The following is a 27,582-nucleotide window of genomic DNA, read 5'->3' as shown; positions in this document are numbered from 1 at the left end:
CGAATGAAGCTGCACTGTCACAGGGAGGGGAGTCGGGCCCCAGCTCAACCCCATCATCTCTCTCTCCAGAGTGGGGTGGAAGACACTCCTTTCACGGCTCCTGATTTTCCAGTTTTAGAAAACGCACAGATTCTTCCCCGGTGGTCCAGTGGTTAAGAATCCGCCTGCCAATGCAGGCGTCATGGGTTTGATCCCTGGTCCGGAAGGATTTCACTTGCCGTGGAGCAACTGAGCCCATGCATCACAACTACTGAGCCCACGCTCTAGACCCCTCTCAAGTGGCAACCACTGAGCCCACGTGCTGCAACTACTGAATCCCGCACACCCAAGAGCCTGTACTCTGCAGCTAGAGAAGCCACAGCAATAAGAAGCCCATGCAACTAGAACAGACTCTGCTCGCCGCAGCTAGAGAAAACCTGGAGGCAGCAATGACAACTCAGCACAGCCAAAAATAAATAATTAAATAACAATAATAAATAGGGATCAACACTGTTAACAAACACATGCTTATCGTCTCTCTCTCTCTCCCCTCCCTAGGACGCATACTCTGCTAGGGCAGAAACTGTTTTGTCCTCTATTGTTTCTGGTGTCTAGAACAGTACTTGGCATGTCTTACGTGTTCAATAAACACTGATTGGATTAAGTAGGGGGAAAAAAGGGGTAGCAGGAAGGGTGTATCAATTGCAAAATCCTTCTCTCCTGCAAGTGGAACAACCGTTGTCCCGACCTGGAATTAGAAGACTCAGACAAAACTAGGAAAAGGAGTATTATCATGGCAACCACAGATCCAAAAATAAAAATAGCCTTCAAAGCTGCCACAGGTCTTCAGTGGGAAAAGGCTAGTCACTACCTGGGCCCCAGGTTGACCACAAGCCAAAATATTGTTCCCAAAGTGCCCTTGCACTCCGGAGCCTTGTTTGGGGAGCGGTCAACCACTCTCCGCCTCATGATGCCAAGCTTGTCTCCTGGAATAGAGACCACCCTTACAACAGCAGCCGTGTCTGGTCTGTGAGCACTCACAGTCTGAGGGAAGGCACAACACAAAGGAAAAACCATGAAAGAAATCAGCAGGCTTAAAACAGACCAACCACATGCAGTGATCCAGATTTACATAAATGACATACAAGGGCATAATTATTCAATTCCAAGAGGACTTCTCACTTTATAACACGATTTCCAATAGAATTTCATGAAAATCAAATTTCCTTACAGCTCTTCATCCATTTGACTATTCACTGTATAAGTGTACGTTTACTGGGCTCCTACTAGGATCCATGCAAAGAGTTTAGCGGTACTGAATAAAACAAGCACTGAACAAAATTAACTCAACCTTCATAGCTTCTGATCCAGTGAAGGATGCAATGAGACCAAACAGTCACAACTTAAGAACACAGATTTGTAATAAATACCCCAGTCGGGAAATACTTGCCAGAGGAGAGGGTAACCGAGCAAAGATACAAAGGAGACGAAGGGCAAGACAGCCAAGCAAGTCAGTGTTACAAAGGACGAATTCCGGGTGGAGGAACGATGTCTGCGAAGACCTGGAAATAAAAGGAAGCATCCCTGGGACTTCCCTGGTGGTCCAGTGGTTAAGAATCTGCCCGGCCATGCAGGGGACAAGGGTTCGATCCCTGGTCAGGGAACGAAGATCCCACAGGCCCTGGAGCAACTAAGCCTGTGCACCACAACCAGGAAGTTCACACACCTCAACCAAAGATCCGTGTGACACAACTAAGAGCTGATGCAGCCAAATAAATAAATTAATAAACAGGAAATGAAAGGACGATCTCATCCGTAGCACTGAACGGTTACTCTGGCTGGAGGCCGAGAACTAGGAGTGGCAATGAAGGAAGCGGGAAGGGGAGCAGAAGTGCAGTCATGAGGACCACTCTGGCTGCAGATGCCTGAAAAATATATGTGAGAGACGGTGGTGGCCCAGGGAGCTGCAACAGTGGCAGAGGTGAGAAGACAGACTTCCTTCCAGGGAAGGAAACGTGGTGAGACTGAAGGGTCCCAACGCCCACCACAAGGAACAGAGGGGAACTGGTTTGGAGGGAGAAATGGAGAGTTAAGTTACAGACTGCTTTGAAGAACATTCCAATGGACCTGTCCATCAGCCAGTTGAAGGGCTGAGCCTCAGGCTCAGGAAAGAAATGAGGTCTGAGATGTGTATGTGAGACTGCTCATCATCAGGGAATAACTAAATTCAAAAGAGTGAATGAAATAGCCCAAGGATAGTATGTAGATTTAGGAGGAGGAGAGAGGTGGGAGAGTGAGGGGAGATAGAGAAGGAAAAATAAAACCTTAGATTGAAAACCTTAAGCAGACCAACACCGAAGAGAGGAGACAGCCAAGAGCAGACACAAATTATAAAATTATAAACTCATTTTCAGCACCTATTAATAATAGATCAGAAAAATGACATCTCATCAAAGAAACAACAAACCGCTATTCCAGCTTACCCTACCCAGAGGAGCAGACTCAGAAGCCTCACAAACCACCAAAGAAATCTGTGTTATTAACTAATGACAAAAACAGCATGATTCTTCAGTCACGTGTACTTAATTCTGTCTCACAACTCCATATTACAAACAAGAAAAGACACTGAGGCCCAGAGAGACTAAGTAACCTGTCCAGGCTCACACAGTAAAAAAATAAAAATAAAAGCAGAGCCTCCACCCCCATGGTGCCTCAGACAATCCCTTGGACTGATGAGAGTGAGGGCATTCGTCTAGGATGAACCATCATCCTGCCCCTAACAACAGACAAGGCCTGCCAGAGCTTCCTGGGTTCACTGATGAAGATATGGCTCCATCCTGGGCAAAGATGAGCTTCTTGGGACACGGAATGGGGGGATCACACAGTAAGGTTGCAGATCTCTTCTAGAGCTATCTCTGCCACTGACCAGCCTCCTGGCCTTGGACCTTCCCAGTCTGCTCAAAGTTGAAGGGACTGGAGACTTCCCTGGTAGTCCAGTGGTTAAGAATCCACTTTGCAATGTGGAGGATAAGGGTTTGATCCCGGTCAGGAAACTAAGATCCCACATACTACGAGGCAATTACTGAGCCCATGAACTCTGGAGTCCATGCGCCACAACTACTGAGCCTGTGCACTGCGACAAGATATCCTGCATGACTCAACAAAGATTCCACCTGTTAGAGCTAAGATCGGATGCAACCATATAAGCAAATAAATATTTTTTAAAAAGAGATAAATGAACAAATCCCACCTACCATGAAGATTTTTCTGACAGAGAAGGAGAACCAGAGCTGCAGGTACTAACAGGCAGCAGCTGAGTGGGAGAAAAGTCTAAGCAGGAGTGAAATCTAGGTCCCAGGACCCTCCTCCCTTCTCCCTCCCAGCAAGTCTTTTCCGCAGACCTACTTTTTATGTTTTAGTCAGAATTCCATATGCTACTGAAATTATTTTTTGCACATTGGTCTCCCCCAAAGGCTATGAACTCCTCAAGGAAGGGCCACTTGTCTCCATCTCTGTGTCCCAAGCATACAGGACAGCAGCTGATTCTCTGCAAGTGTCCAAAAGTGTTTGTTGAACTTGAGAATGACTTCTCCTGAATTATCTACATTTTCAGCCTGAACTCTCTGGTGTCGACAAACAGAGGCACTTTGGGAAGCAGTCCAGGCATGGAGAAGGCACTTTGGAGAACTGTCCAGTGTTCCTAAGAACTTTCTGAATGGGCAGGCCACTTCCTGCCTTGCTCCATCTGATTCCAGCTCTGTCTTTTAACACGTGTGGCCACCAGTCCCCCCACTGCACCTGCAGGGTCCCACAGCCCCCACTGGAGAACCAGTGAGGACCAAGTCACTGGTAGTGCAAACCAAGCTTCTCCTAGAATCTGGAAGCAACAGCCCGAGTTGCTAATAATAAGTCTCTGAAAGAATATTCTCAAAGGACACTGACCAGATAGTCTTCTCACCTTCCCTGAGGACAAAACAAGAGAGAACATGTTTGATTTATACCATGGAGGATTTCAGTTAGATCTTGGGCTCAAAAACACAGAAAGAAGTAACCAAGAGAGAAAAGGTGGTGCAATCCTCCTTCCTGGGGCTCTTTTTTTTTTTTTCCTAATGGGATCTTCATATGCCAGGAAGATGTGCCTCACTGTAGACACAGGGAAAAGGCATGGTATCAACCAAGCCAAGGGCAAACTGTTCTCTGGAGAAGCTCCACCCTGTTCAGTGTAACCTTTATTACAGCCATTCCATCCAATCTTGAGAATCACAGAAAGGTCAGGAAGAGCTCCGGAGTATAATGACCCAGCTGGGAAACAAATGGTTGCCGAACCAAGGCAGACTGCTCGGAGGAGTCAGACTGGCAGTCACACCAAGCTTGGGTCATGCAGAACAGGAGGATGAGATTAAACAGCATCTTTTTGATGAGAGGGCTCACATCCCCCCACTTCAGAGAAATATCTCATCCTGATGACTCCTCCAGAAACAATGCTTCAGAAATTCTTTTTTCCTTATTTCACAGACTTACTTGTCCTTGACCTATGGGTTTATGTCTTCCCTTAACCTTTCACCGGTACAAGATATAGAAGAGCTGGTGAAAAAGAAAAGCCTCTCAGTTACAAAGAAACTCTTGAGAACTTCCTGGTGGTCCAGTGGTTGGGAATCCGCCTTCCAACGCAGGAGATGTGGGTTTGATCCCTGGTTGGGGAACTAAGATCCCACATGCCTTGGGGCAGCTGAGCACACAAGCCACAGTGAAGAGCCCACGTACCACAACAAGGACCCAGCACAGTCAAGGATAAAATAAATAAAACTTTTTAAAAAAGAAACTATGAATGAGAAAAAAATACTGGGAAATAATATGCCAAGCATACTACTACTGGTTGGTTTAGCATAGTATTAATAAAATGATGAGCTCTTTTCCTTTTCCCTACTATCCAAAAGTTTTATATTAACTAGCTATTTGACTACACACAATCATCACTGACTTTTTCTTTCAATCTTTTGGTCAAACCATGTGGCATGTGGGATGTTAGTTCCTCCATACATTGGGAGCATGAAGTCTTAACCACTGGACCACCAGGGAAGTCCCTCGCTGAGTTCTATATTTTGTTCACTTAATTTTGGTTGTGCTGGGTCTTCGTTGCTGTGCGTGGGCTTTCTCTAGCTGCAGTGGCTCGTTTCTAGAGCACATGGGCTTTAGTGGTTGTGGCGCACAGCTGCCCCACAGCTTGTGGAATCTTCCGGGATCGGGGATTGAACCTGTGCCTTCTGCATTGGCAGATTCTTAGCCACTGGACCACCAGGAAAGTCCCTCGTTGACTTTAATGATGAAAAAATTCCTTTTAAGAGAACAAGCTGTAAGATGCTTAGATTCAAAAATGTATTGCTAAACTAACTGTCCATTGTCATTCTGTATTTCCTGAGTTGCTGGAACAAACAATAAAGGGTTAACACACTCACCCCTGCCCAAATGGGGCCCCAAGGCAAATTATTTCTACATAGTGGCAAAAGAAAAGGGAAAAACCAAGTAGGTTGTGGATTATTTTTTTCAGTCCCCTCACTCAGCCCCCTCATTTCCTGACTAAACCTGTGAACCAAAAACAGAAAGCAAAAAATCTCTGTGGTCAGAGCATGGAGGAAGGAGGCACCAGGCTGGAAGAAGTTCCAGAGACGTGACAGATAGAAAGTAGCCCAAACTTTAGAGGTTAAAGTCAGAGGCCTGAGTTCCAGGCTGTAACCCAGATCTGCCACTGAGATGTGCCTAATCACCAGATTTCTTTATCTCATCTGCAAAATCAGGGTGGAAAACCAGAGCCAGTTAGAGTACATGCAAAGGACGCAGAAGAAAGCGCTTCACAACATCTGACTCAAAAGATGTATCAGGGCCTCAAATGAAAAAGCCATGGGTTTCCACCCCCGTCTCCGCTTTACCACTGGTCATAGCAAAAGCACAGCCTCATCTTCCTGGCGATGATTTTGATCAGATTATCAGGACTGAAAATCTGGGCCCAGGGGGAGAATATTTGACACTGGGACTTTTATTCCAAAATATTTATCTATTTATTTTTGGCTGTGCTAGGTCTTAGTTGCTGCATGAGCTTTTCTCTTTGCGACAAGCAGGGGCTTGCTGGGCGTGGGCTTCCCATCTCGGTGGCTTCTTCAGTTGCAGGGCAGGAACTCTGGGGCACTAGGGCTTCAGCAGGTGCTGCTCCTGGGCTCCAGAGCACAGGCTCAAGAGTTGTGGCGCCCAGGTTTAGTTGCTCCGAGGCATGTGGGATCTTCCTGGACCGGGGATCGAACCCATGTCTCCTGGATGGGCAGGCAGATTCTTCACCACTGAGCCACCAGGACTTCTTCCAGGAAGTGGCATGCAGCTATCCACCCTGTGTCCAGGTGGCACGGGGTGGGGGTGGGGGTGGGCCAGGCCTGACATCTCTGTGCACCAGCTTGAAGCCTCTCCCATCCTGCCTTCCTTCCACATTCCATTTTCCACCCTGTGTCCTTCATCTCTGAGAACCCTCACCATCTCCTCTGAGAGAAAAAAGGTTCCTCAGGCTCCAAAGTCACAGGACAAGGGTTCATTAACCTCCTCCCATGCTGAAAAGCATCTCTCTTCACACGAGGTACCAACTGCCCCTTGGCAAGTCACCACACCAATCTGGGCTTCAGAGGAACGCACCCCAAGAGGCCAGCGGCTCCAGGAAAAGCCTGTAGACATCGTAAAGCTCTGATGCATACAGCAAGCCTGCAATCACCCCCCAGGCTCTCGGATCAGCTTGGCTCTGTATCTGAACACCTGCTTCAGGGCCTAGTGGCTCACTCATTGGAGTCAGGAAGGAAATTCCCCACTGGCACCTCTGCCCTTTGAGTGCCTTAAGGAAAACTCCAGAGTTACCCTAGAAGCAATGATCAGTGACCAGCACAGCAACTGGTGCTGCTGGAAGAGACTAACCAAGCCAGGCAGAATTATCACCTGTTAATCTACCCCATGGAAATCCCAGTCTCTCCCCTCATATGGAACTGGCACCCCCTGAGTGTATAACCACCACGGAAACTGTCAAGATATCAACTGCCACGGAGGAAACTGGCCAGTGTGAATCAGCCCACAGGGCTTAGATCTACCTTCTCAGTTTCCGCAAACTGTCTGAATCCGGAAACCACATCTACAGCCCAAGGCTGGCTGTTTCTCACGGAGCAGTTCACCTATACCAGGTAGCACCACCCTCATATAACCCCATGCTGATGCCCAACCCTTGGCCCCTACACACATCTCAGCATCCTATCCATCCTTCAAACCTCCTTCCCACCTCCCCCTCCATGTGACCTGCGTGCGTGTGTGCGTGCTAAGTCACTTCAGTCGCATCGAGTCTTTGCGACCCCAGGGCCATAGCCCTCCAGGCTCCTCTGTCCACAGGATTCTCTAGGCAGGAATACTGGAGTGGGTTGCCACGCTCTCCTCCAGGGGATATTTCTGACTCAGGGATTGAACACATGTGTCCTGCATCTCTTGCTCTGCAGGTGTATTCTTTACTATTGAGCCACCAAGGAAGACCCCCTCCACGTGGATGGGATCTCAAATATGCAAGGGCCAACCATTCCCAGGCCCTGAGGAGATGGTGCTGCGTAGCTGCAAAGAGCACAGGTCTCTGGAATTAGAACATGACTCAGATCTCATCCCTGCCTCTGTGTGACCAGAGCAAACGAATCTCTGAACTTCAGGTTCCTTGGCTGTATAACCCACCTGGGGCTTTGTTGGGAGGATTAAATGCATATTTAAGGCACTTAGCAGAGAGTAAAATGCAGTCCCCGCCCTCAAGGAATTAATTGTCTGGGTGAAGTTTAGTTTAACCTTATCCAGCACCAATTACTTTATCTGCTGACAAATCACAGGTCTCCTCTTTGATGCTCTGTGTGAAGAAAGACATGAATTCTCTCCTTCTCACACTCTGTGCTTCTCCCATATGGCGGGGTCCTCACTGAGGTGATGGGTGTGGCATCTGGAAGCACTCATCAGACTGCTCCCTGGAAACTGAGCTGAAACTGGAATCAAGACTCCCTCTGAAGGTCAGGGGAAGGGGATGAAGACTCAAGATAAATAAACCAAGGAGGGACTTCCCAGGTGGTCCAATGGCCGGGACTCCACGTTCACAATGCAGGGGGCCCAGGTGCAACAAAGGGTCCACACGCCACAACTAAGACCCGACGGGGCCAAATAAATAAATGAATGTTTTAAAACAGATACGTTAATAAATACACCAGTGATGGGTAATCTCTACCTGCAAACACGCATGTCAGCTAGGCTGGCACCAGACAGATAACCAGGCCCGCCAGGCCTGCAGAGTCAGTGAGAGGTACCCCCTGAGATCAGACGCGCAGCCGGGAAGAAGACACGACGGGGTCGCTACGTCACAGAGAAGAGGAGACAGAAATGCCAAGGGAAAGCGGTGCATGAGGTAGGACCAAGGAGGATGTCCTGGGGAGACAGAGAGATGCTCTGTGTCCCCCAGAAAGATAGCCCGAAGTCAGCCAGCCCCACCTACTCACCCGCTCCTTGGCACTCTCCCACCCTCCTCCACAGAATGACATCAGGATGCTGTCAGAAAAGTTGTATCTCTGTCCAATTCTGACCTCTTGCTGTATTCCAGCAGGTGAGAGGGACTCTGGTGCTCAATTTGGGTTTTGGGGTTTTAATTTAATTTATATAATTTATTAACTGTGCTGGGTCTTCTTTGCTGCTCTTGGGCTTTCTCTAGTTGCCGCGAGCGGGGGTTACTATTTATTGTGGTCCTTGGGCTCTTCAAGTGCAGGCTCAGTAGTTGTGGTGCCTGGGCTGAGTTGTTCTGGGGCATGTGGAACCTTCCCGGACCAGGGATCGAACCTGTGTCCCCTTCGTTGGCAGGTGGATTCTTATCCACTTGGCCACCAGGGAAATCTCTCAATTTGGGTTTTAAACAATCACCACAACCAGTTATGGCAAAAGGATCTGGGGAGACATGTGGGTACTAGTTCTAAGAGCCATCACCTTCAGACTTCATTATTCACAGAGCTGAGAGGGCAACATGGCCAGCAAAAACCTGTGCCACCTTATGCCAAACAGTGGCCAAGATGACAATCCCCAGCTGTAACAGTAACTGCTGGGAGAGTTGTGCAAGGCTCCAGCCTCCACCTCACACTCGGTTCACACAGAACAGCAAGAATTCACTGCCTCTGATACCACTCTGCGCATGTCTCTCCCAGGTTCCAGAACCTACAATGGCTCCCCATTGAGTTGAATCCTCTCTGCAGACAAAGCACACTGTCCATAGGATCTCAATACATCTTTGTTGACTGACTGATTAATTGAAATTCAAACTCTTCAGCACACATCATAGTCTGTCAGCCCATCACATCACTACCCTCATTTTCCCACATCCCTCATCAAGACCATCCCCATCTTCAAGCCAACACATCCAAATTGTCTTCACTAAGAGGCATCTGGTTCCCATTCAAAACTCAGCTCCGCAGAGAAAAGACTTGTGATGGCCTAGTCTGGAGGGGAGAGGATGGAGGACAAGGGGATTGAAGGTGATATATAAAGGGTATGGGTTTCTTTTCAAGGTCATGAAAATGTTCTAAAATTGGGGTGATGACTGCACATACTTGTAAACATACTAAAATATACACTGAATTGTGTACTTTAAAGCTGACTGAATTGTATGGCATGTAGATTATGTGTGTACCAAGTCACTTCAGTTGGGTCTGACTCTGCATCCACATGGACTATAGCCCCCAGGCTCCTCTGTCTATGGGATTCTCCAGGCAAGAGTACTAGAGTGTGTTGCCATGCCCTCCTCCAGGGGATCTTCTCCACCCAGGGATCAAAGCAGTGTCTCTTATGTCTCTTGCATTGGCAGGCAGGTTCTTCACCACTAGGATACCTGGGAAGATTATGTCTCAATAAAACCATCATACAGTAAAAAACTCAGTTCTGGACTCATCTCCTGCAGGATATTTTCCCTGACTCATGAATAAGGATACTTTCATTATAAAGACTAGAGTAAAAGTAATCATTCATTCACTCATTATTAATTTATCCATCAATGAACATCTATTGATCATAACAAAAGGCCAAGTACAGTGCTAGACAGTGAAAATACAAAGATGAACCAGAAAAAATTAGACTCGGAGTACTCCAAGGTCCTTGCTAACTTCATCATTTTCTCTACTCCTATCTCCCCAAAGAAGAGGAAAGAGGTCTCCTGATTATATTTTTATCTTTGTGCAGTTAAAACCCACAAGCTGGGACTTCCCTGGTGGTCCAGTGGTTAAGAATCTGCCTTCCAAAGCAGGGGATGTGGGTTCAACCCCTAGTCGGGGAACAAAGATCCAGCATACTGCAAGGGAACTAAGCCCACGTGCTCTGGAGCCTGCATGCTGCAACTAGAGAAGTCCAGGTGCCACAGCAAAGACCCAGTGTAGCCAAAAAAAAAAAAAAATCCACAAGTTGAGGCCCTCTCAGCCTCGTGCCATATGGGATAGAATGGCATCGAAGGCCTGCGAAGGGTCTTTTCTTTGGTGTGGAGGGGCAGACCTGGGGTGAGGATCATGAAGAGGAAAGATGCCCTACAGGGCATGCTGTGCTCATCCCCTTATCTGAGCCAGAGCTGGGTCACTTCCCCATCAGCATCTCCAAATCCTGTAATGTGTGAGGAGCCCCGGGTTGCTGCTCCAGGACACGTGGGTATGTAACCTATACTCTGCAGCACACATCCCCTCTATGTGAGCCACTCACAGGAAGAGGACAACACTCCCTCCCCCTTGCACAGCAAAGGGACGTTTACAAAACATGTCCACACATACCACTCTTGAGACCTGCCATCAATCTACAGGTAGTAAAGATGAAAGGAATTGTGCAAGGTTCCCCAGCTAACAAAGGACAGAACTTAAATTTAAACCCAGGTCTCCTGACATGGGGCTTCCCTGGTGGCTCAGATGGTAAAGAATCTGCCTGCAGTGTGGGAGACTTGGCCTTGAGCTGGGGTGGGAAGATTCCCTGGAGAAGGGAAAGGCATCCTACTTCAGTATTCTTGCCTGGAGAACCCCAAGGACAGAGGAGCCTGACAGGCTACAGTCCATGGGGTCACGAAGAGTCAGACACGACTGAGCAACGTACACTTCCCTTTTTCCTGGTATGAGATCCAACGCTCTTTGGGCCCTATTGCCTCTAAACGCCAGCTCCTTCTCAGGGAACCATCCTGGCCGTCTATAATCACTCATTCACTTGACTGCTTCTTTTCTTTCCCAGAAACCTTCTACTTTTAAGGCCTAAAACAGATAGGCTTTTGTTTTAGCCACAATTGAGACAGATTCCAACAGGAGGCAGTTCCACAGCAGTTAAGAGTAGAGACTGCAGTCTGACAGATCTAGGTTTGAATCCAGAGACTGCCTTTTTCTACATATATACCAACATTCTTCTAACCCAGCAAGTCACCACAGAAAACAACTGCCAGTTTTTAAACTATTCCTAGAAGGTGAAACCCCTTCCTGATTTAAAAGTATATTCCCTGGGACTTCCCCAGTGATCCAGTGGCTAAGACTCCATGCTTCCAGTGAAAGGGTCAGGGGTTCAAACCCTGGGTGAGGAACTGGCCCCCAGAACCGGGTCTTGTGACACAACAAGAGTTGGGATGCTGCAACTAAAGACCCAGCATCTCACAGCAGAGATCAAGGATCCCGCTTGCCAAAGCCAAGACCTGCTGCTGCTGCTGCTGCTGCTGCTGCTAAGTCGCTTCAGCCGTGTCCAACTCTGTGCAACCCCATAGACGACAGCTCACCAGGCTCTGCCGTCCCTGGGATTCTCCCGGCAAGAACGCTGGAGTGGGTTGCCATTTCTTTCTCCAAAGCATAAAGTGAAAAGTGAAAGTGAGGTCGCTCAATGCACCCAAATAAATAAAGAAACATGAATACTTTAAAAAATAAATAAAAGTTTGTCCCCTGCTCCAACAAAAATGAAGATTCCACTGAACCCTTTTTTTTGGAGGGCGGGGGCAGGCTTAGACCCCTGACCAGGGATCAAACCTGTGCCCTCTGCAGTGAAATCGCTGGACTGCCAGGAAATTCCCTGTACTGCACCTTCAGAGAACTCAAAACCAAGAGAGACATCTCAAAACCAAGACACTACATCTTCCTAAAATAACCAAATCCACCCTATCCCTACCCTGACTACCAATGTAAGACTGTCCTCAGTACACATAGCAGAATCTCAGGGTCAAATCTCAGGGTCTTTTAGGGTCTCTCACATTTGAGGGGAAGCTAACAAACCGGGATGAACTATTTTAGTTCAAGATTAGCTCCCATCAGGCTTCCCTGGTGGCTCAGCGACAGAGAATCTGCCTGCAAATGTAGGAGGCACTGGATTGATCCCTGATCTGGGCAGGTCCCAAATGCCGTGAAGCAACGAAGCCCGTGTGCCACAACTACTGAGCCTGTGCTCTGGAGCCTGGGAACCGCAGCTACTGAAGTCTACACGCCCTAGAGCTCTGTGCTCTGCAATGAGAAGCCCGCACCCCACAACTAGAGAGTAGGCCCCCGCTCGATGCAGCTAGACAAAAGCCCACACAGCAATGAAGATCCAGCACAGCCAAAAATAAACAAATAAATAAATACAATTACAGTTTTTAAAAGTACAGCCTTAATCCTTTTAAAAAAGAAAAAATTTAAAAATTAGCTCCCACCAAGTTTGTCCCATTTCCCTACACTCTCTGGGAAAGGTGGCAGGATGATGGACAAGTACAGAAAGAACTGTTATCCTCAGGTTCCCGAAAAGCCCCAGAACAAAGCTTTACATCTTCGCCTGCAGAGATAACCACATCCAGTCATTACAACCAAAAAAAAAGAGAGAGAGAAAGAGAGCCTGGCAGGCTGAGAACGCTCATCATCCATATAACCCGGCCCAATTTCTCAGCATCCTCTCGAAGACACACCTCACCCTGTTCTTATGTTTGTAGGTACTGTTCCCCTTTCCTGATCTCATGTCCCCGGTATCATACTCTTCCTGCTGTTTTCTACTACCTGTCTGTACGTGTCGTGGTTTGAGCCTCTTCCTTCCCAGAGTCTTCCTCCTCTCTTTGCTATACAGTCAGTACCACGTGGCCCGTGTGCATGCTCTGTTGCTAAGTCTTGTCTGCCTATTTGAGACCCCACAGGCAGTGGTCTACCAAGCTCTTCTGTCCAAGGGATTTTTCAGGCAAGAATACTAGAGTGGGTTGCCATTTCCCCCTCCAGGCGATCCTCCTGACACAGGGACTGAACCCTTCTCTCCTGCGTCTCCTGCACTGACTGGCGGACTCCCTACCACTGCACCACCTGGGAAGCCTCCACCACATGACACACGTTCACTTCTAAAGATTCCATCTCCTCAATCACAGGGAAACTCACAGGCCTTAATTTCTTACCCTAGTCACCTCCCATCCTCCTCCTTAACTACCACATCCCCCACACTCTACCCAACCTCCCCCCCACCACCACCTCCTGCCTCCCAGCCACAGCACCCTCAGCTAGTATCAGACAACTCACAAGAACATTCAATCAATACTTGTTGAGCTGAGATGAATGGAATTGAACAGACTGGGAGGAGGTGTCCAGGAAAAGGTCGCCAATCGCTCAACTGCCTCACACAAAGGCACAGACCACTGTTAAGATACAGGGCCTCAGGGTGTGAGAGTAAATGAGTAGGTACAAGATCTCAATGAGCCAGTAAGGACAGCCCCCTGTTCCCTCCACCAGGCAACTGGCTTGCCTTAAACCTAACTCCCTTCTTCCTCCAAGGCTATGTGGAGCTGCCCTACCTACCTGTCCTTAAACAAATTCTCCACCTAGGGAAAGCTAACTTCCCAACTACTCAGACGCAACATCTACCCAGGCAAAAAGTAGATGGCACAAACTACAATGGTGTGGACCTGGCCTAGCTGTCTAAAGATTCTCTGTGGTAGGAAACCTGACTCACTCAATGTGAATACACCTCATCTACACGTGGGGGGCCAGGAAAGACAACCTGGGGTGGCCAAAAATTAAATAATCAACATTAAAACGGAGCTTAGAGACTGAAGTGTGAGTGGAGGAACCACTTCATTTCTCCTGCCTTCTACGATCTCCATCAGTGGGACTGAGAGTACCTACCACAAAAAGGTTCTGTGAGGATTAAATGGAGATAGATGGTGAAGGGCGCATCCTCTGGCCCGAGTTTGCTAAGGGTTCAGTAAACACTAGCTGCTATGATTTTTACTACTCATGTTGCTGTGAGGATCCGATGGGTTGGAACGCAGCGTGAAGCCCCGTGTACACGTGTACTGTAAAGTCACCGGGCCCCACCTGGGCTGGGAAGATGGGTGACACGTGGGCAAGCCGTCCACTCGGGAGAAGGGCTCCTGCAATCCTCCGCGAAGTTTCCCGGGTGCCCTGGGACGCCCCCCCCCCTTCCCCCCGCCCCGGAGGCTCTGGGGAGGCCGGAGGAGGAACGGGGAAGAAGGCGGGGACGGGACGGCACGTACCTGCTTTCGCTGCACTCCTTCCGCTCCCTCACCCGCAGCCACTTGCGCAGGAGGAAGCGTTTGCGGCGCGGGGAAGCGCTGGGCGTGGAGCAGTTCGACCACGGGGTGTCCTCGTCGCTGGAGGGCGTGATCTCGATGGATGGCAGCTGCAGGAATTCCTTGCCGGGCGCCAAGACGCCGGGCAGGTCCCCGCTCAGCCCGGCCTCCAGGCTCGGCTCCTGCACGTTCTTGGTGCGGCGCATCTTGAAGCGCCGGCGGCGAAGCGTGGGGGTCGACGAGCTGGACCAGACCGGGCTGCCCTCGGGTGCGCCCCGCGGTTCGGGCACCTGCAGGGCGGGCGGCTGCAGACTCTCCATCATGTTGGCTGCCGGCATGGGACCCGCTGCCTCCGCGCTGCCCCGGCGCCTCGTCGCCCGCCGGCCCGGCTCCCCTGCCCTCGCCCGCGGCGCCCGGCCTCTCACGTTAGGAAACGCTCGCCGCTCGAGCCGCGAGCAGAGCCAGCTCGTCCTCCGGAGCGCCGCGCGGGCGGAGGGGGCGCAGGGGCTGGCGGCGCGGCCGCCTGGATTCGAACTCGGCGACCCGCAGCCGCCCGGCCGCCCTCTCCGGGGTTCCCCTCGCGCGCCCTCTCGTTTTCCTTCGGCGGCGCTCCCTCGCCGGCTGGCGACCGTGCCCGAGCGGGACTCGGCGGCCCGCGCCCCCAGGGGAGGCTCGGCAAACTCTCAGTGGTTTGCGTTCGGCAGACTAGGCTGGGGAGCCGGCTTGGCGCTGCAGGGAGGCAGAGAGCGGGAGGAAGGGGCAGAGGGAGGAGGAAGACGGGGGGAGAGAGAGAGAGAGAGAGAGGAAGCAGACGCTGGATAAAAACAAAAGAGGAGGAGCGGGGGGCGAGGAGCGGGCAAGGGGGCGGGGGTCACGTTTGTCCAGAAGGGGCGTGCACGGGCGGCGACAGCTAGTGTAACAGTACCCGGGATCCCTGGGGAGGGACTCTACCTTCGAGTCCCGGCTGCTCCAATCAGCCTAATGAAACAGGATCACCGCCCAAACTTTCTCAAAGCGACGATTGGCCGGGCAGCTCTCATTAGTGTTAACTCCTAGCTTTTTCTAGGAGGGGGAGCGGGGCGGGGTGGGGGTGGGAGAGAACCCAAGGAATTCAGGCCATAATCGCCAGGGCCACCCAAGCATACAGGGTTGAGGCGGGGAAACTAGGAGACTCTTCGGGCAGGATCTCCTCTGCTGAGAAAGGTGCTTCCTTTGAATCACTTGGGGTACAGGCGGGGGCACAGGAAGCCCGGACACAGTCGGAGAGGGGTCAGTAAGGTTCCTAGAGGCTGCTTCCAAAATGACAAGCGGAGAAGAGAGGACAGCTCTGTGGAATAAGCTGAAGACAGCAGACATGACATACGGAGGAAGGACAGCCAAGAGGACCTGAGAGACACAGAGCACAACAGGACCAGTCAGGAAAAGGGGGGTGGTCTCGACATCTTGAGTGACCCCCTCCATATCAGAGCCACATTCCATGCACAGAATAAAATTAGAGGAAGGTGAGCTTGAAGCAAAGGGTGTCCTGGGGAACTGAGGGTACTCCCTTTACATTTCTGAGGGTTGGGTCAATTCTGCTTCCACTTGCATGGACTGGGTCACAAAACATCTGTATGTCCCCAGGTCATGGAACCTAGAAAGTCTGGGTCAGTCCTGTAGTTTCCAAGCTATGCTGAACCCCTCACTCTCTAGACCCAGGTTCCACCCTAAGAGACTGGCCCTAGAACTGATCCACCTCACTAAGGAATCCTCTGTCAAGACTGAGTCTAAAGAGCCCAGCTCCTATAGCAAAGAAGTTAACAGCCACCCTCCCTCCCAGCCCAGCCCATATGCCTCTCCAGTAAGTCTTACATGTAAGAACCCAAGTAGAGATGTGTGTATGTGTGTGCTCAGTTACTTAGTCTTGTCTGACTCTGTGCGACCCCCATGGACTGCAGCCCACTAGGCTCCTCTGTCCATGGGACTTCCCACGCAAGAATACTGGAGTGGGTTGCCATTTCCTCTTCCAGGGGATCTTCCCAACCCAGGGATCGAACCCACGGCTCCTGCACTGGCAGGTGGATTCTTTACCACTGAGCCACCAGGGAAGCCCCAAGTAGAGATGGGAGCTTTCAGACAGACCATGCGGTTCACCTTGTCCTCTCTGCCCTTTCTCTGAGTCCTGGAGGGAATCGATGCCTTGTTTCTGCGCCAGGATGGTCACAAGAGCAGGTCACAAATGTCCCAAAGCTGAGGAGAAACCACATTCCTAAAGACTACCAGAGCTCTGCGAGAAAACACACCCCTTCAGTTCATGTGACAGCTGGCCCTGGGCCCACCATGCCCTGCAGTGACACCTGGGGAGGGGGCATGGCTCCAGGCATCCTGACACTGCACAGCCTCCCCAAGGCCAGGAATCTGGGGGAAATACATTTCGCTCGGGGCGAGAGAGACCGTAGCCAAAAAAACTAGAGCCAGTTGTTCAGTCGCTCAGTTGTGTCCAACTCTTTGCGGCCCCGTGGACTGCAGCAGGCCAGGTTTCTCTGTCCACTGTCTCCTGGAGTTGGCTCAAGTTCATGTTCATTCAGTTGATGATGCCATCCAACCATCTCATCTGTTGTTCCCTTCTCCTCCTGCCTTCAATCTTTTCCAGCATCAGGGTCTTTTCCAATTCCTGGCCAGAGCCAGACCACCCATAAACGTCTTCCTGGAAGAGTGGCCTGTCTTGTTTCTGACTCTTTTCCACATCCGATCACTGGCTCTCTCAAGGGGGCTCAGTATCACTCTATTTTCACTCCTGGATGTGTCACGGAAAGGAGAAACCCCTTGCCATCAGGTGTCAGACTGGGCAAGCAGCCGGACACTGCATCCGGCTCTGGGAATGCCAAGGAGGCGTTCCACTCTTCAGGCTCCGGAACTAAGCCACGGAGTTGCTCACTGCCTTGGATTTCCTCCAAGGATGAGCACTCTGCCGGGGATCTGATAACTTCTCGGTTCAAGGAACCTGCTTGTTGAGGGGCTGTTGAAGTCAGAGAGCCAGGTCTTGGGGGTTTAGCGGGCAACAGGAAGGTGAGTCAATACCATTCCCCAGGAAACCACAAAACAAAACAAGACAAAACAAAACAGGAGGGTCCACAGACAGGTGCCCAAAGATCTCATGGGTACTTGGGGGAAAGGGAGATTCACCAAGAAGGGCAGCCCCCTTTGACGTTGACCATGAGCCCTCTGAATTTAAACGTACGCCTCTTAAAAGGAAGAAAACTCAGCAGTTTCCTCTTCCCACACACCTCAGCCACTTTTCCACCCATGAGAGATTCTGAGTCTAAAATCTAAACTCCTGTGAGATTTAATTTAAGCCTGTGCCCAGCAGTCCTGGAGAATGATCATTTACGTCTCCTCCGGCCTGAGGGAAAACCTCCTCCACACTCAATCTGTGAGTGTTTCACTTGGCTGGAAAGCACATAGGTGAAGCCCTCAACCACTGCCCTGGCTCACCTCCACCTGCACTCTTGGCTTCAAGAAAAGAAAGTACTTGTCACCCAATAAAACGCTATTTTTTTAGGTCCAATAGTTAAGCCTTCGCCTTCCAATGCTGGAGATGAGGGTTCGATCCCTGGTCAGGGAGCTAGGATCTCACATGCCTTGCAGCCAAAACTACCGAAACATACAACAGAAACAATATTGTAACGAAGTCAATAAAGACTTTAAAAATGGTCCACATCTAAAACATAAAAATTTTAAAAAAAACCTTTCTCAAAGCACATCCACCAGAAACTAACACAACAGTGTAAATCAACTCTGTGTGCTACGTCGCTTCAGTCACGTCCGACTCTGTGCGACCCTATGGACAGCAGCCCTCCAAGCTCCTCTGTCCATGGGATTCTCCACGCAAGAATACTGGAGTGGGCTGCCATGCCCTCCTCCAGGGGATCTTCCCGACCCAGAGATGGAACCCATGTTTCTTACATCTCCTGCATTGGCAGGCGGGTTCTTTACCACTATCACCACCTGGGAAGCCCCAAAATCAACTCTCTTTCAATTAAAAAAAATTATTTAAAAAACCCCCACATTTCTCATTCACCTTCAGCTGGTTACTTGTCCCTATCAAATGGGACATTAGTTTGAAAATGAAATGCTCTCCAGCTACCAGTCATCATTACAGTGAAAACTCTATGCACATTGAGGGAAGAGTGAAGTTTGTCCTTCTTTGGATTCTGTCCAGTGTCCTGCGTGTTCTGTTTGTAGAGTAATCTTTACACTTTCATAAAGAGCTTTCATACATAATATTTTATCTTCCAGTGACCCTAGCAGATGTTATTACCTTCATTTTGTAATTTATTGAAGTGAGACACAGAAAGATATCCAAGGTCGCAGATAAAAACACAATAACTGATCCATGACAAAGCCCGAACTTGAGCCAGGGTCATCTGAAGCTAGTTAGAGGCCACTCAAATCTCATCAAATGCATCAGCTCTGGACATCAGGTCCCTTGCAAGCAACATAATTTTACCAGCCCCGATCTTAGTTGGCTTTATCACTAAACAACATGAAACCATTCAGTTCCAACCGTTATTTTACAGCTGAGGAAATGGAAATGCAAAGTTTTGAAAAACAGTTTCTCAGAGGAGCTGGTGTCAGGGGGTCAGGACTAAAGAGCTTCAGTCACTGCATTTTTCTCCAATTCCCCCCACCCCCACCCCACCCCTCATCACTTCTCTCCCATATTTGGCTCTCAGCTGACTCAGAGGTGCCCTCACCTCTGGCCCCCCAGACAGGTGGTGCCTAAACACCCAGGCCTCCCTTCCCCCAGCTCACAGCCAGGCCTCTGACTTTAATGAAAGGAGCTCATATTACCAAGCAACTGTTGTTTATTCTCAACTGTTCAGGCTCCCTTTTCCTGCAGACACAAGACACCCAGCACCTGTCTTATTACTTTGGGAGACCCACAAACTCCAGAGTCCATTATTGAGTGGGAAACGTCCAGGAGGGAACGTAACTGAAACATAGCAGCTATGAAGCTAGATTCCTCCTGGATGCACATCCGGGTGAGTGGGAAATGGAAGGAGCAGGCCCCCACAGACCCACATCCCTCCAGCCCTAAGGATGCCAAGGGCAGGCAACTCACACGGCTGCCACAAGACAGTCAGTCCCCGCCCTGAAGGAGAGGACACAGAATCTCTCTCCCGCATGGCATCAGAGCAGCCAGACTCAAAGGCTCCCATGGAGAGGAGAAAGAAGCAGGAAGTGGGCGTTCACAAAGAGGAACTTGCTGCCATCAGAGAAGCTGGAAATTCTGATAGAACTGTGGATTAGGCCATGAGATCAGTGTAATAAACTGTCTTCAGAAACAAAATGAAGCACGGCTGGGTGGGACTCAGAAACTCTCCTTCTGTTACTGAGCGAGCAAAAATGAGTTTGGGACTTTCCCTGTGGCTCCAGTGGCTAAGACTCTGTGCTCCCATTGCAGAGGCCCGGGTTCAGTCCCTGGTCAGAGAACTAGATCCCTGACGCCACAACTAAGAGTTCACGTGCCACAGCTAAAGATCCTACGTGCTGAAACTAAGAAATCACATAAATAAACAAAAGAGGCAAGGAGTTTGTGCAGCACTCAGGGTGGGAGATTCAGGTTAGATGATAAACATTTCCTGAGAGGAAGGCCAGGTAAGGGCTGCAGTGGATGCTCAAAGATGGTGACAGGGCAGCTATCTCTGCACGGCTCCAAAGGTAACTGGAACCTGATTAGAGGCAGAGGCAAGGAAGAATTTTCTAGTAAAGGCCCAACCATCATGGATCTGTGGAGCCCAGATTCTCTCTCTTTTAAATAAAAGCAATTCACTTAGGCCTAAAACAAAGTCCATCTGAATTGATAGATTTCTGACTCCAGCCATTCTGATTACCGGATACTAAACACCTCTCTGAAACTCACAGAAAGCTTTTGTATCTTGCACCGTGACACAGAAATACAGGGACCAATGACCAGGGTGGTGAGGGACAAGAAGCTGGCAGTAGGGACTGGGGAGACAGGTGGAATTGGAGACCGTAAGCGTCAAGCTGTCTCCTGGTGGCTTGAGTCTGTTCCTTCCTCTAATCCCTACCTCATTGCCCCATGCACGAGCTCCCTACTGAAGCCATCAATGTGATTTCCACATTCAGTCCCTGTAGTTGGAGGGGGCTGGAGGATGTTGGCTAAACACAACCTAAATAAAACCACGGTGGACCAGCCTCACCTCTGGCTTCTCCTTCTGAAGAAAAGAAAGAGCTTCAGGACTTTTCCCATTTCAGTTCCCAAGGACTGTGCACTGGCAAGGCCTCTCAGCCCTGGGAAATGCACAAGGTTGACGGCGTGCTTCCGCCAGCCTCCGTGGGGGTCAGGGTGAGCAATGACGTCACCCCAGGAGGACTGTCGCCAGATAAGCCTCCCTGGTTTAACTGCTCATCAAAAGACTTAGGAGTCAAACCAGACTCTTTTGCACAACACTTGGCTGACCCTCTTTTTTCAGACAGGCATCATCACTTGTCCTCTAAATCTTCGAAGGACATCCGGGCTGGAAAAGACTTCCTGAGGTCACTCCACCCATCCATTCCAGGGGAGGCAGCTGGCCTGCTTTGGGTGCTCTGCTGCTTTCCTCAGAAGGGTCCTCACATACTGTGGGCGCTGTAAACTAGTGGCTGTGTGCACAGGCTCACATGGCTGCTCTCTGCCCTTCCCCCACCTACCATTAGATTGGGGGTGAGTTATTTAATTTCTCTGTGTCCCTGTTTCCTATCTTAAAAAAAAAAAAAAAGAAAACAAGATAATTAACAATGTCTCCCTCCTCCAGCTGTGGTGAGCCTCTGAACAGCGTAGGGCACTTAGAATAGTGCTTGGCACATTGTAAGCTATAAATGTCAGCCTTTTTGTACCTAATTAAGTCTCCGTTATAAGACCTGTATTAGGAAACACGACTACTTCTGTTGATTTTCCATTCAGTTTAATTTTAAGAGTCCTTGTTAAGCTAGAGAACCACATGAGGTTTCTCGGTAAGCCCTGGGGAGACAGCAAGCTAAGAAGGACAAAGTGTGTGCATTGGAGCGTACAGCCTAGCAAGGCAGAATGAATGAAGTGCAAAATACAAGTGCAAACAGGTGCGAACAGAAAATCAATTTCAACGAGAGGAAAAAAGGTGGTCTAGGCAGGCTTCACGGAGGCATTAGTACTTAAGACGTAAAGTATGAATTTCACTAGAAAAGATGAATGGAGCACTCTGGAGTAAAGGAACTGTTTGAGTAAGGGGACTGAAAAGAATAAGAAGGAAAAGAAAACCCCTGGGGAGTTTTGGAAAATAGAGAGAGAAGTCAGGGCTTATGGAAGGACGCATAGAGGAGGCAAGGCAGGACAAACAAGAGGGTCAGATTGGCGAGTATTCAAAGTTTAGTTCTAGTCTTTATTTTTAAAAAATATTTTATTCGTTTGTTTGGCTGTGTCAGGTCTTAGTTGTGGTGTTCAGGTTCCCTAGCTGTGGGGTGGGGGCTTAGCTGCCCCACGGCATGTGGGATCCTAGTTCCCCGACCAGAGATGGAATCCAAGTCCCCTGCCCTGCAAGGCAGATTCTCAACCACTGGGCCACCGGGGAAGTCACTAGTTCTATTCTTTAAACAAAGAGATGCTATTCAGGTTTTGCTTGGGGGGGTTTCTTGGGGGGTGTGACATTATGGACCTGTGTTTGAGGAACATCAGTTCTGGTGACAGTGTGAAATACGTACTGGAGAAGCAAAAGATGGGACACACAGAGGCCAATTCAGAGACTGTCATTCAATCAGTCTGTATTTTTGGAGTATTGACTACATGCATGCATGGCAAATACTGCAGGTAAGATATGGAGAAAATCTGAAACAGGCTGGGAGAAAAATGTGGAATGAGAGGAGACAGGCAAGGGAAGGAAAAGTTCTACAAAGATTTATTCAGAGACGTAGACTGGAAGAAAACCAAGAATGCGGGATGAATCAGCAGTCAAGAAAGGGAAGGAGCCAGAGTTTGTTGAATGACTACTACAAGCCCGGCACCAGTCTAAGTGCTTCACACACAAAATCCCATTCGACCCACCCAACCACCCCGAGAATAGACATCAAAAGCTCCATGTTAGGAGGGGGAGAGATTTTAAAAGGTACCTGACTTGCCAAAGTTCATACAGGGAACAAACGGAAGAGGAGCACAAATTTAAACCAGGGTCTCTGTGCTTTAAAACTCATGCTATAAATTACACCACATTTCAGAAAGGTAAGTGATGCCAAATGCCGTCACGAAATCAGGCAGGAGGAAGACGGAGAGAATCCCATCAGGTTTTGTGATGGGTCGCTGGTGTTCTCTGTGGGAACAGTGGTGGTGAGAGCAGAAATGAAACGTGACTGCTACAGGTGGTAGCGTGTGGAGCGAGGCAACACACGGAGGCTGCAAAAACCACGAGTCCCAGAAACCAGGCGGTGAAAGGAGTGTCTTTCATTCCCATTCATTTTAAAATAGTTATTGAGCATTTTCTATGTTCAAGTCTCTTCTAAGGATCTGGAATTAGACTGGGAAAAATGTGTGTGTGTGTGTGTGTGAGTTATTGTTGGTAGATGTTATGTTTCAGAGGAACAAAATGTGACTGTATGATTATGCCATTTAAAATGGAGTTCTGCCTATATCTAAGAAACTGAAGCTTGGGGGTGTACCTGGTAATCTAACAAATCAATCAAAAAGTATTTAATATGCCCAGATTCTAAGCATACCGTAACACTGGGTACTGTGAAACGGTTCTGAAAAGTTTCTCTAACACTATTCATTTATTTCTCAAAATAATTCTTGAATGTTTATCAAAGATGACCCTGGCTTCAAGTCTTGAAGTGGCGGTTCCGGGAGAGCAGAGAATCAATCTAAGGACTACAGTTTAGTGAGAAAACCTACTTTAATAGAGGCATGTATCAAACGCAGTGTGATCCCAGACGAGAGAGAGCTTGATCTAGAAAGAACTTCATGAAGGAGACAGTATCTACCCAAGGTAGAAGGTTAGCAGAGGAGTTTTCTAGCTACACCGGGGCGAGGGCGGGGGCACGCTTCCAGGCAGAAGGACCACCTACACAAAGGCACAGAGGTATAAAAGAGCGCAGGATATATTCTTGGAATCACACAAAGAACAGTCTGGATCATAATGTTGGGTGACGGATGAGAGCAAGAGATTACATCTACTATAAATCTTCCTTCTTGCCCATTTAAACACAGATTAATTGAGCACACTATGTTCTAAGTGCTGGAAAATCGGGTGGGGGAATTTGGGTATGCACATAACCAAGTCTGTGCCCTGGAGGAGTTTACATCTGGTGATTACAAAATTCCAGAATGATGGAACAGATATTTCAAAGATCTGACCCAACCATCACTTTACCCCCACTGTTCATTCTGTTTTAGAGATTAGAGAAGGAGGCACAGAGAGGTTACAGACAGTTACTAAAGTGATACAGCAGGCAGGTGAAGTTTCACAGGTGATAAATGGCTTTGCATGCAAAGGCCAAGACAAAGACTTGGAGGCTGAACTCACTCAAAGAGAAGGGCCCCACAGGTCTAGGAAACAATCCGGTTCAAGCGCTAAAGGAACCACTTAAGGCTTTTATTTCCAACAGGAACTCAGCAGTTTCACCTCCATTACATCAGAAAATCAGCCCCCTTTTACAGACAACCCTAGATCCCACGGACAGAGGAGCCTGGCCATCCAGTTGTAAACCAGTCAGACATGACTTAGCGACTAAACAAAAATAATAAACCCAGATCCGGAGTGGCAGAGATGCTGGAGCAGCTAGTGTGTGCTCCATTGCTCTGTCATGTCTCTTTGTGACCCCATGGGCTGTGGCCCACCAGGCTCCTCTCTGTCCATGGGATTCTCCAGGCAAGATACTGGAGCGGGTTGCCATTTCCTTCTCCAAGGGATCTTCCTGACCCAGGGATGGAACCCGCGTCTCCTGCATTGGCAGGTGGGTTCTTTCCCACTGAGCCAGTTGGGAAGCCCAGATATTAGAGCAATGGGCTCCAAATCACTTCCAGGGTAGAGCAGAACCGTGGTAACTTCTGCTGGGGTATGATGCTGAAACTGTAAAAACTGCCCAGTTTCTTCTGATGGGACATAATGGTGTGTTTGCCAAGCATGATGGAGACACTAGCCTTTACATATCACTTCAAACAAAAAATTGAATTATTTTGTTGTGACACAGGAAGGCTTTTCAGCCATGGCTCCTATAATCCAAGTACACAGAGTACATTCCTACTGCAGCCCCAGTCATTTATCCTTCTGCAAGGAGGGAGCAAGTGTAAACAATTCATTCCTGTAAAAGTCTGCATTTAGTGGGAGCTGTTGCCTTGAAATGAAAGTCACACTTCGCAGTGTTCCCACATTTCATGAATGGCCCACCAGCCTGGACCCTGGCTGTACTCTGCCCCCAACTGCCCCCTGGTGGCAATTCCGTTGCTCACATTCCTCTGACTCCCATTCTAGGAGCTGAGATGCTGGACCACTGCCCTTCTGATTCACCTCAATTCAGTGACTGCACAGTATTTTAAACACCCTGAAATTGGAATTGGGGAATTGGTTATCCTGGGTAATCTCTGAAGTCTCTCACAGTCTATGAACTGAAAAGGTTTACTTCACCTTAAGAAATCCTGGTATATGAAAACACAGATTTTAAAAACATGAGTTGGGGCAACTCCCAACTAATTGGGGCAACTAGTTGGACTAGTTAGGTTAGGTCCAGTTAGGTTAGGACTCCAGACTCTCACTTCACAGGGCTCAGGTTCAATCCCTGGTTGGGGAACTAAGATCCCTCATAAGCTGCACGGCACAGTAAAAAAAAAAATATATATATATATATATATATATATATATGAGTTGGAATGATCATCATTTAATAAAATCACTTCTTTCCCAAAAGAATTCATTAAAATAGACTGTTTCCTTATGGGTAAGGAATTTATCCTTTATGGGTAAGGGTAATTTATCCTTAAATTAAATGACTCGAATAAGACACATTCAACAAGGAAACCTGCTGAATATCAGATGTCCACATGAACATAAAACATCACTGAATGCTGAGTGACCTCATTTCTTTATATTTCTAGGAAAAGAAAGAGCTCCATTTCTCATAATCTCAACCACTCCCATGATGTAAATTAGTACTTCGAGAAGACATATTAATTCTGTCTGACAGTTGCAAAGTTTTATGAGCAATAGACCTTCCTTAGGCAATAGAATTATAAGCCTGAAAGAAACATCAGATACTTAGTCCAATCTCATTAAATATCTGGACCATTCTTCCTCTGCCCTGTCCCACCCAGGGTCACAGATGAGAAACTAAGGCATTGGTGAGATCAACCCTAGACCAAGGTCATATAGCTGAAATGGAAATTGCTTTCTGTAAATCAAATATCTTTTGGTCAAATTCTACCTTAATTGCTTTCAGTGTTATTCTGGAGGCTGTATTTTGACCTCAAAGAATAATTAAAATACAAATGGTACTAAGGAGTCCAAATACTCATTCTGCTTTTGTCCACACAGATTCTGTGCGCATCTAATTCTCTCATAAGCCCACAGAGAGCAAGAAGTTAAACACAAATACCTTGCTAGAACTGATCTCAACACATGAATGATCAGATTTGCACAAAAGACATAACAATGTTTATTTACTTTTGGAAAAGCCTTTATGCTTTACACAAAGAGAATCCCTTTATGTGGGAAATTCCCCTCATGCATTTTAAATATTACTTGATGTATACACAACTTTGCAACAACACTACTACTTAGTAAAAGTATGTGTATAAATAATCAACGTACACGTTCATACCCTTTCATTTCAAAGCAAATATATAATAACAGTGGCTTGAACCATATGAAAAATCTGTTTCGGCTGAGCATAGATTAGAAATGTTCCAATGTCCTAAAAATTTGAAGATTGATCCAAAACTTCTTGAGCCAGGCACTCTGTTTTCTCAATTAAGCCTCACAAAAATCCTGAGGTTGTGCCAATTTCCCCATTTTAGAGATGTGGAAAACGAAGCCCAGAGAAATTAACTTTAGGTATTAAGCTATGATTCAAACCCAAGTAGTTTGAATCCCAAACCAGTGTTTTCTCCACTCCTCTATATTACTCTATTTCAACTTCCTGTAAAAAATATACTTTCAGCCACTATTCAGACTGGTTCTCTCTGCCATTTTTTGTGATGGCTTTCATTTGATTTGCAATCTGGTAAATAAATTGGTATCTGGGGTTGAAATTCTGCAAACTAAGACGCTCTGCTTTCCTAACTCAGTCAGTTTCTATTTGTTCCCTCTCTAAAACACACCACAAAGCTAATACCAATTTCCTTGGGCCTTCCTACTGAATTCTAAACATTTTAAAAAGAAACTCTATCCCCAGTATTTGGCAGAACCTGCTTTGCTAGAAGTGCTTGCAAGAAATACTTTTCTTTGGCATGTTCAGGCCATCTAAGCAGATTCTCATTTGCAGCGAACGATGTCCTAATTCCTAACTGGTACCCAAGTGTCTCTAACACCCCTTACCTGTTACGAAGTCCACTTGTAGATCTCAGGTGGGTCAGCAGGGCTCTACAGGTGCCTGGAGGCATCCATCACTGAGACCTGTCCACCCAACACTCTAAGCGGGACCTATGCACAACAGCTCCAGGCTCCACTAAGTTTGCTTAAAACGAGGCTGGCCACCACCTGCTGAAATGGTAGCTTAGCAAACACTAAAGGCTTTTAAAAGTAAGTTCTCTGTGATCTTTGTGTTCTAATTTAGCTTCCAAAGGTAGATCTAACTTGTTTTCGAAGGCAATGGTTTCAATCTTGTCAGCCAGGGCAAAGTCTAGGTTCTTGAAGGCTGGCTCACATGATCTCATTCCGTGCAAGTTCACCCCTGCACCCTTGGACCTTGGAACCAGGACAGTAGGCTTCATGCCCGCCAAAATAAAATCTCCCCAGCTTAACCAAAGAACAACCAGTCAGTGCTCATGGTCCCACTGTCCTACAGGAAGGGTCCCACCAGGATACTAAAAACCTAGGTTC

At 48.2% G+C, this 27,582-nt stretch overlaps 1 protein-coding gene across 3 annotated transcripts in view; it reads right to left on the bottom strand.

Annotated features, from left to right (window-relative positions):
- GRAMD1B (GRAM domain containing 1B) overlaps positions 1-27,369 on the bottom strand; it is a 197,958-nt gene extending 170,589 nt beyond the window's left edge. The window contains exon 1 of one of the 3 annotated variants that reach the window (XM_069554218.1): positions 27,079-27,369. In XM_069554218.1, coding sequence (XP_069410319.1) covers positions 27,079-27,143 — 65 coding nt within the window. In that variant the 5' untranslated portion in view covers positions 27,144-27,369. Of the gene's footprint in view, positions 1-14,503; positions 18,562-27,078 lie in introns of those variants that run through there. The other 2 variants (XM_069554219.1, XM_069554217.1) reach the window with 2 other exon arrangements.
- Positions 27,370-27,582: the final 213 nt, after the last annotated feature.

Source organism: Ovis canadensis, chromosome 15 (assembly GCF_042477335.2).
Source record: "Ovis canadensis isolate MfBH-ARS-UI-01 breed Bighorn chromosome 15, ARS-UI_OviCan_v2, whole genome shotgun sequence".
Taxonomy (NCBI): Eukaryota; Metazoa; Chordata; class Mammalia; order Artiodactyla; family Bovidae; genus Ovis; species Ovis canadensis.
The sequence above is the reverse complement of the archived record's forward strand: the minus strand, read 5'-3'. Positions and strand labels throughout refer to the sequence as shown.